At 42.3% G+C, this 10565-nt stretch overlaps 1 protein-coding gene across 1 annotated transcript; it reads left to right on the top strand.

The window, feature by feature from the left end:
* The first annotated feature begins 3115 nt into the window (after nt 1-3115).
* LOC139352764 (uncharacterized) lies at nt 3116-10214 on the top strand. The gene is made up of 5 exons (XM_070995394.1): nt 3116-4235; nt 4302-5447; nt 5586-6392; nt 6456-7010; nt 9889-10214. Exons 1-5 carry the CDS (start codon nt 3116-3118, stop codon nt 10212-10214), a joined length of 3954 nt encoding a protein of 1317 aa, XP_070851495.1.
* Nucleotides 10215-10565: the final 351 nt, after the last annotated feature.

Here is a 10565-nt window from a genome sequence, read left to right as displayed (position 1 = left end):
GTACGGCTGTTATCGTAAGAGGGGCTCTTGGGAATAGGTAAACGACTGAAGTTCAAAGATAACAATTTAGCCTTTAATTCATTAGCTTATAATGTGTACACTTCACTCTTGATCATTAATTAACTTTACAAATAAATGGGTCGCACTGTACAGAAAGTAAATGCAGACGATGTTGTTCCGGTCGCTGAAGCTCGTAGTTCTCTTTTCTTTTTGGCAAGCTCTGTCGAGTTGCCAGATGTCCTGACCTTCGTCTTCAGTTGGCAGAGATATCAGCTGTGTGTACGAACCAAGTACCGTGGGACTGAACATCGTAGCCTTGTACACAAGTCTGTTTCGCGAATATGCCACCCCCACTCTTACGCCCACAAGCCGCGAAAAACTGTGGCGCCCACAGTTTTGATGCTAGAAATACAAATTTAACTGAAATGTATTGGTCCCGTCAATACCTATCGATTTACTTAATAAAAACGCCCATTCTAACGCTCACAGCCTTCCCAGAAGAAATGCTATGATGTCAGAGCCAGACAATGCGAAATGTTTTTAGGCATGTGTGTATGTAAATAGTGGCCGGCCGAACTTAGCAGCAAAGCAAAAAGCGCTACCAACGCTAAGAGAGAGCAGAGTGAGCGTCTAACATATTTTATTGAATATTTAACAATTTAAGCTTTTTGTTCTTTTCCCCTCTGTCCTCTGGCCAATTTACCTATTGCTATTATTGTGTTGTTTGTTGATGCTTAACAAACATATATTAATATAAATGTATTTAGTCTATTTTATGTCTTGCTCTCTCTTGGCGCAGGCTGAAACAAAAGCGGAATAAAAAAATGAGAATGAAAGGCCAACGCTAAGAGAGAGCAGAGTGCGGGGCTAACTTATTCTATTGAATAATAAGCCACTTAATTTTTTCCACTTTTTGGCTATATTTTAACACCAGTTCATTGGTCTGCCAATTTTATTTACCTAATTCCGATCAGGTTAATGTATGATTTAAATTGCTAAACTTTTCTCTTTTCTTTCCATTTTTTCTTACGGCAGTGCATTCACATGGGCCAAATGACACGGAAGATTGGAGTAAAAGGACCAAAAATCCGAGCACGTAAAATTGGCGCGAAAAACTTTACAGCTTTGTAAATCGTTCTGATATGTCTTTTATCAGATATGCATATGCATTGATTTAATCAGTACCTATAGACTGCCCCATAAAATTATTGCCACGCCCACTCCAACGCCTACAAACATCCCAAGGAGCTAGGAAAAGCAATGATGTCAGAGCCAGATAAGGACATATATTTGCATATGTATGTTTGCGTGTAAATAGTTGCAAACTGAATTGCGCTGCGAATATAACTCTATTAAGCTATGTACTTTATATACACAAAACGCTTAAAAGTTGTTTAAATGTACATTGTACATTTATATAAATGTTATTAGTATGTTTTGTCTTGCTCTCTCTGTCTCAGCGCCAGCTGAAACAACAGCGTGACAAAAAAATGAGAATGTAAAGCGCTGCCAACGCATGGAAAGAGCACAGTGCGCGTACATTAATATAAATGTTATTAGTATGTTTTGTCTTGCTCTTTCTTTCTCAGCGCAAGCTGAAACAACAGCGTGACAAAAAAATGAGAATGTAAAGCGCTGCCAACGCAAGGAAAGAGCAGAGTGCGCGGCTAACTTATTAATTGAATATTTAACAGTTTAAACAATTTGTCCTTTTCCCCTCTTTCCTCTGGCCAATTTACCTATTGCTATTATTGTGATGTTTGTTGACGCTTAACAAACATATATTAATATAAATGTTGAACGAGTGTTTCTGTCGATTAGGAGAAGCTGGACAGCTGTTTTCTGGCGACTCTGAGAAGCAGTGGACAACAGCAGTTTTAACAGCGAATGTTAGATTTCTGCTGCTAATTTTAGCAGCACTACATTACGAAGAAGACATAAGGAGGAGCTGGTCGCGTTTATAACCGAGCTTTTATATTTTCGAATTTGTAAATCAAAGTTAGCAATAAATCAAAGATTGGAAGTATATAAATGAATATAGCTAGTGAAGTTCAACATATTTCTGAGTTTTTATTACAAAGTGTGTGAAAGACCCCCAGAGTAGACTTCTGCTCAACTTTGACGATCGGGTGCGAATCGTCACAACATTTTTGGTGGCCCATGAGGGGAACATACACTCATAACTTCATCAGCTTCCAATATTTGTAAACATACTTCAATCTTTGTGCTTACTTGTTTGCAAATCTACTATTAATTTAAACCAGCAAAGTTACGCAACCTTTGCCACGTACATCGCCATAACGGAGCCTCGAATAACGGAGGAATCAAGAAGTCGAGGAGAATAGCGGATTCAACCCATGCCTATTGCCATCTCATGCGACACACTAGTCTCGTGAAGTTTGCCGTCCCCTTCCTTCAAAGCTTGATCGCAACACGAGCGGAACGACTGAAACAGGTGAGTGTGTTTGTGAGAGTATTTGTGCGTGGTTTTTCAATGCAGAGTGCAATAGGAAAACATTAAAATGGGTAAAAATGAAAGTAATGGTAGTGATTTGGCACAACAGAGCTCGGCACCTTTGGCTGTGGTCGAGCCTTTTGCAGACATGTACGCAATGCAGATGGACTTATCTTCCAGGTTGACCCAACTAATTAAAAATGCTAAAAAGGACGGTCAAATAAAGAAAACTAAATCCTAGTATGAGTTTCGCCTCAACAAGCTCAACGAGCTTTCAAAACAATTTTACACAAATCATCAAGCGCTTATTTTACAGCAATGTCCACGATCGCATCCATATTTTGCGGATGCTGTTGAAGACAATTTTGAGCAAGCATACAGCCACATTTATTGTTCTTTCGCCGATGAATACGAAACCAAGTTTCCAGTCCCAATACAGGTATCAGGTGATCAATCCATAAACAACACTCTTGTGCCCATTCCTGTTTCCACAATTCAGCTGCCCAAATTGCCCACTTTTCAGGAAATTTTGCAGATTGGCCATCTTTTTATGACAGCTTTACGCAGCTAATACATGAAAATCAATCTCTTTCAAACATTCAAAAATTTCATTTCTTGAAGCAAGCACTACCGCACGGACGAGACCAGGATATAAACCATATGGCATTAACAGAAACCAACTATTCAGTGGCATGGAACCTTGTGGTAAAACGATACAACAACTTTCGACTGCAGTTCATGTACAATATGAATGCACTGTACGGAATCGAGCCACTGTCCAAGGAGATCGCGGTGGACCTTGGGAATTTATTAAACTTGGCAAATGTATGTATTAGTGAATTCCGACGACTACACATTGCCATTGATTCCTGTGATCATTGGTTGGTACATCACTTACTCACAAAGCTGCCTATCAGCACAACACAGGCCTGGGAACATTCCCTGGGCAACAACGTGGAAATCCCCACCTTCACAAAGCTGGAGGTGTTTCTTCACAATCGATTGGTCAGCATCGACCTAATCGAGAGTAGGAAACCAGCCGTTCCAGTTATATCATCTATACAATCGACCAACCATCGCCAGACAACCAGACCATCGGGAAACTCCACTGTTAGGGGACACAGCTTCCACAGTACTCTTGAGTCTGGATCCATCAGGTGCTCGCTCTGCCAACAGAATCACGTTCTAAGACGGTGCCCGGACTTCCTTGCCAAGGATTGTTTCGCGCGAAAGGTTATAGTCGACCGCTCGAAGGCATGCATCAACTGCCTTAGTGCTTCCCATTCTCTCAGTCAATGCAGCAGCAACCGAAACTGCTCGCAATGTGGTCAACGGCACCACACTTTGTTACATTTCCCGAATGCTCAACAAAGTTCTTCATTGACTCCTGAAGTATCCCGACAGCATGCTTCAGACTCTGGTCGGAGCGCAGCCGCTGTACAAAATGCACCATCAACGCAACTCTTCAGCGCAGTTGCCTCCCATCTGAACTCAACGACCCTTCTTGCTACTGCACTGGTTCGGATCGTAAATAACTCCACTGGGCAGTCAGCTTTAGTTCGAGCTCTCATCGACCATGGCTCGGAAGGCACCCTCATCACGGAAAACATCGTTCAAGCGCTTAGACTCAAACGGCATCCTGTTCGAGCTGAGATCACGGGAATTGGTAATACGTCACATAATCAGTGCAGGCACAGCACCGACTTCACCATAATCTCATGTTCAGGGTCGGATTTTAATGCCTACGTATCCTCAGCCTTCATCCTTCGGTCACTAACAGGTCATTTACCAAAACAAAATGTAAACATTAAGTCCTGTAAACATCTCCAAGGGTTATCCTTTGCAGATCCTAATTTCATCAAGTCGGGTCGCATTGACCTACTTATCGGTGTCGACACTATCCCGCAATTAATGCTTCCGGACATACGCAAAGGGACGGTTGCAGAACCGATTGCTCAAAACACACAGCTGGGCTGGATAGTTTTTGGACCAGCTGAAGCAGCCCAGACGACATCAATCTCCATCCGTTGTAATTTGGCAAACCTAAGCAACATGGTACAGAGGTTTTTCGAATTGGATCAGGTCTCCACAACACGACAACTCAACGCAGAGGAAAAATGGTGTGAGGACCATTTTCAACAAACTCATATCCGTCAGCCGAATGGGAAATATCTAGTTCGTTTGCCTTTAAAAACGTTGTTTGACCCCGCACAGGTGATCGGCCGGTCAAGACAAATCGCATTAAACCGTTTCCACGCCCTGGAAAGGAAACTTAATCATCGGCCAGATTTCAGTCAACAGTATGCCAGCACTATTCAAGAGTACTTTGATCTAAAGCAGATAAAAGAGGTAAATGGTAGTGAGGAAGAACACACTAGGATCAACGCTCAAAGGCAACTCTCAATCTCTGCGTGCACCGTTCCACATCATGCTGTGATCAAAGACGACAGTTTAACTACAAAGATGCGCGTCGTATACGACGCTTCGTGCAAAACGTCTAACGGGAGGTCTTTGAATGATATTTTATGCACGGGTCCCGCCCTACAAAACGATCTTGGAGGAGTTATACTCAACTGGCGTCTCCATCGGTATGTCTTCGTGGCCGATATAACGAAAATGTATCGCTGCATAGATATGCATGAAGAAGATGCCCAGTATCAGCGAATTTTCTGGCGCGATGAAAAGGGACTCATCAAGGAATATTTTTTGACTACAGTAACGTTTGGCACTGCCTCGGCACCCTTCACGGCGATTCGAGTCATACATCAGATTGCGTCCGACGAGCGCGAAAGCTATCCTCTGGCCGAGCATGTCCTTAAAAAAGAAATCTATGTGGACGATGTTCAATCAGGACACGAGACCATCGACGGATTTCTAAAAATTCGCAATGATGTCATCGCAGCTCTGCAATCAGCAGGCATGGAGCTCAAGAAGTGGGCATCCAACCATCCAGATATCTTAGAAAGCATCCCAACTACAGATCTCTCTAACAGTAGCATTTTTGAGATAGTCAATAAGGACTCCATTAAAACTTAAGGGTTGTATTGGCATCCAAACAAAGATGGTTTTGGTTTTAATCTTAAGTTTTCTCTCAATCCTATATTCACCAAACGTTCTATACTATCCACAGTAGCACGCTTATTCGATCCGTTGGGATACCTGGCACCAGTGATCATCGCTGCGAAAATCCTGTTGAAGGAAGTTTGGAGTTTTCGTATCGAGCGCAAGGATGAGCCCCCCGCATCATTAGATTGGGACGACACATTGCCAGATCAACTCGCCGAGCGGTGGCGACAGCTCATTCAGGAGCTCCCCGACATTGAAGAGATACACATCCCTCGGTGGTTAGGCTTCGATTTAACGCATGCCTCGACGTTGCAACTACACATGTTTTGTGATGGATCATCCATGGCGTATGCAGCATGCGCTTATCTTCGAGCTAGTTGTACGGATGGCTCCGTGCAGGTTAACTTATTAGCCGCCCGCAGTCGAGTCACACCTGTTAAGCCGCTAACAATTCCGAGAGTTCAGTTATCCGGAGCCCTGCTGTGTACACAATTAGCCGATTGGATTGTCAATCAACTTCAAGCATCACATCACACCATATCCGTACACTACTGGTCGGATGCAATGATAGTGCTGTATTGGATCAGCGGAGACCCCAGGCGTTGGAAAACATTTGTGTCGAATAGAATTGGAGCCATCCTGGAGGCAAGCTCGCCATCGCAATGGAGACATGTTCTTACGCAAGAAAACCCTGCAGATTGTGCTACACGCGGACTCACCCCTTCCCAGCTGAAACACCACACGCTTTGGTGGAACGGACCACATTGGCTGCATCTTTCAGAGGAGCATTGGCCAGTCAATCCAGTTCAGTCCCCAAAATCAGAACTTATTTCAGGAGAGCAATCCTTAAAGCACATCGGAGCCCACATTTGTATAGAAGTGCAACCATTTATCGAATCATATTCCTCCTATAATAAACTCTTATTCGTTACAGCCTACGTCAAACGATTCATTTATAATACTCGTCACAAAAAAGCGGATAGACTCACCGGCCCTATTCAGGTATCTGAATTTCAACAGGCTTTGTTCGCACTGGTGCGGATGGTTCAACAAGAAGTCTATTCGGAAGAATTATCAAGACTACGATCCAACAAATTTCTATCCAAACACAACAAACTCAGCCAGCTATCACCGTTTCTCGACGTTGAGGGGCTCATGAGAGTTAAAGGCAGACTTAAGAATGCTTTGCAGCTCTCCATGTCTCAACGCACACCAATAATCCTTCCAAAGGCCCACCACTTGACGATTTTGGTTATAAGGAACGCTCATCACAACACCTTACATGGCGGTGTGCAACTAACTTTATCTACAATTCATCAAGTTTTCTGGATCGTCAACGGTAGACAGGCAGTAAAAAGGATTCTGCGACAGTGCGTAGCCTGTTTCAAACACCGGCCGTCACCATCAAGCCAACTGACGGGAGATTTACCAGCACACCGTGTCAATCCGCCCAAACGGGCGTTCGAAGCAACTGGAGTTGATTACACTGGTGCGATTGAGATAAAGTCATCCAGATTCAGAGGTCACACTTGCTATAAAGCATACATTGCAGTTTTCATTTGCTTAGCGAGCAAAGCGATTCATTTGGAAGCAGTCACGGGAATATCGGCACAGCATTTTCTGTGGGCGCTGCAGCGCTTTATCGGACGTAGGGGTTTTTGTCAACATCTATACAGCGACTGTGGAACCAACTTTATCTCATCCGACAAGTCTCTAAAGCTGTGGACCAATGAATTCTATAAAGGAATTGAAGAGACAGTAGTTCCTGAACTTACTCGTCGAAACATTCAGTGGCATTTCAATCCTCCACATAGTCCAAACTTTGGAGGACTCTGGGAATCCAACGTAAAAGCTGTTAAAACTTATCTTTATCGATCGTTTAATGGGATTCGAATGACGTACGAGCAGCTGTCTACCATTCTTGTCCAGATAGAAGCGTGCTTGAACTCTCGGCCATTATGCCCCTTAACGTCTGACTTAGATGATTTGCAAGCTCGCACCCCTGCACATTTTTTAATCGGGGATTCGATGATGTCACTCCCTGAGCCTAGTCTTAAGGATTCTTCATTAAACACAGAGTTCCTGAATGGTCAAAGGATGTTTCGCCTCTTTTGGAGAAAATGGAGTGCAGATTGGCTATCTCATCTGCAGGCGCGCCCCAAGTGGCGCCACGAAACTGACAATCTTCAGCGTAACGACATGATCATCATCAAGGATGATCGAACTGGTCCTTCTGACTGGAAATTAGGGCAAATCATCGACTGACATCCTGGGGCCGATGGGCTCGTTCGAGTAGCTACAATTAAGACCTCATCGGGTATTTACAAGAGGTCTGTGTCAAAGATTTGTCGTTTGCCCTTGCCAAGATTTACTGAAGAGTCTAGCCCAAGTACACAACCCATGCACCTTTGAATATACCCGCATTCACTCCATAACACACTTCAACCTTTTCAGAGTTTAAGCATGGTCTAAGGCTTTGAATACTGGGTCCAGTATTGGAGGCGGCATGAACGGGTGTTTCTGTCGATTAGGAGAAGCTGGACAGCTGTTTTCTGGCGACTCTGAGAAGCAGTGGACAACAGCAGTTTTAACAGCGAATGTTAGATTTCTGCTGCTAATTTTAGCAGCACTACATTACGAAGAAGACATAAGGAGGAGCTGGTCGCGTTTATAACCGAGCTTTTATATTTTCGAATTTGTAAATCAAAGTTAGCAATAAATCAAAGATTGGAAGTATATAAATGAATATAGCTAGTGAAGTTCAACATATTTCTGAGTTTTTATTACAAAGTGTGTGAAAGACCCCCAGAGTAGACTTCTGCTCAACTTTGACGATCGGGTGCGAATCGTCACAACAAATGTATTTAGTCTATTTTATGTCTTGCTCTCTCTTTCTTGGCGCAGACTGAAACAAAAGCGGAACAAAAAAATGAGAATGAAAGGCGCTGCCAGAGTGCGCGGCTAACTTAATCTATTGAATAATAAACAACTTATTTTGGTTCCCCTTTTTGGCTATACCCTAACACCAATTCATTGGTCTACCAATTTTATTAACCTAGTTCCGATCAGGTTTATGTATGATTTAACTTGCTTAAATAATAGTTAGGGCGCGGGAGGGAGGGCTTTTTGCTTCTTTCATTTTCTCTTTTCCTAGCGCATTTTTATGCGCCAAAAGAGAAGGGAAATTGGAGTAAAAAGACCGAAAATCCGTGCACGTAAAATTGGCAGGCCAAAACTTTACAGCGCTGTAAATCTTCTGTCGTGTCTTTAGTCTACGACTGTGCCGAATGCGATTTTTGGGAATTTTCCAAGTGTCTTCTACTTTAAAAGCGATTATCTTAACGTAACTTAACCTTTGCAAGTAATGTAACGTAAACTCATTAAATTAATTTTCCTTTGCTAAGAAGTTAACGTAAATTTGTGTTTTTCCTTTGCTAAGAAGTAATGTAAAACTGTGTTTTTATGCGGTCGCGAGTTGATGCGACTTCTGCCGACGTCACTGTCGCGGTTTGCTGCTGACTGGTTGCTGCGCACTTTGCTAACTACCCATTTTAAAATAATTTTATTAACAATAACAAACATTTCTACTTTCATATTTAAAATTACTTTTGATACAATTTTCGATTTTTAATTTTCTAATCGCTTCGCACTTTTTTATTATTTATAAAAATGTAAGAAAATAGCCGTTTTAAAGGCATTTTTATATTTTTATAAATTAACGTATTTATTATTTAATAACCCTATAAGTTTTAGCCTTTTTAAGGACTAACACCTAGACCTACTGAATTGGAAGTTCTTATAGCCACTTTTAATAGAAAAGTAAAGCTTGGTCCCGATCAGATTTGCCTTTGTTCTTAAGGATTGTGGTTCCCAAAGCAAATAAATAGGCTTTCTAGAGCCTGTTTAGAAGAACATTGCGAGTTCCATAGAAAGCGAATTCGGGGATACTGGTGATTCTTTTAAGTTCTGTGCAACTTGTCACAGCAATATAAAACCCGGCAGAAAGCCCAAAGGTGCCATTTCCAACGGCCTAGATTTCCCAGAAATTCCTCATTGCTTAAGGGGGCTTACTCCCTTGGAGGAACGACTGATTTCACCTTGCCTTCCATTTATGATTATTAAGTCGATAGGTCATGAGCTATAAAAGGGGCTGTTGTAAATGTTCCAATTCCAGTAAGTAATATTGTGACGTCCCTCCCACGAGCTTTCAATGAAGCTGAGGTTATACAGCTCCACCTCAAGCGAAGAATGGAATACGGACATGATTTCATGGTAGAGACAATTAGGCGTTCCAAAATTGCTGACGCTATTAGATCTCAGTAAACGAGCAGTGTCTGATTTTACATCCGAAACTGTTCCCTTCACAGCATCTCAAGCTGACTTAGCATTAGTAAGTTCGGAGGCGACTAATTCCGATGAGAATGCGGGAGCGGAAGAGCTAAATCCTGGAGGACAAGAAACTATGCTTGAGAATAACCAGACACGCAATGTAGGAATTCCGAGAATTACAATGACTCCAGGTGAGGGCCAAAGACCTCTCGACGTGATTCTCGATGCTGACTCTGAAGAATTATCGTTCCCAAGCATATATGCTGGCGTCAAGAGACCATCTTCAGAGAGTAATACAACCGTAGTTAGGTCTGAACTTAGGAACGTAAATGAAGAGGTTGTAGAACTGACAAATGATTCTTAAATTATAAGAAGGTGGAACTGATTTAAATTCGAAACAATATTTCAACTTGCTTACGTAAGCGCAGCGCGTCCAGCGTTGTTACAGCTGCTAACGTACTTGATGAAGATTTTCAGTCGCCAGTTTGGTTTGTCAACTTTCTTTATAACTCTGTCTGCCGCTAAAACTAGGTGGCCAGAGCTGATAGTTTTGCTTAAGCACAATGTAGATAGGGTTAAAATAAATAAAGAAGAAGCTTTAAATTTACAACTTAGGGAAAAGGCGCGCCTGATTTGGACAGACCCAGTGACGTGTGCTAGATATTTTTCTTATATATATAGGAAAGATATTAATTTAACGAAGAAACTTGGGGGT

This window comes from Drosophila suzukii, chromosome 3 (assembly GCF_043229965.1).
Source record: "Drosophila suzukii chromosome 3, CBGP_Dsuzu_IsoJpt1.0, whole genome shotgun sequence".
Lineage (NCBI taxonomy): Eukaryota > Metazoa > Arthropoda > Insecta > Diptera > Drosophilidae > Drosophila > Drosophila suzukii.
This window is presented reverse-complemented; position numbering and strand designations above follow the sequence as displayed.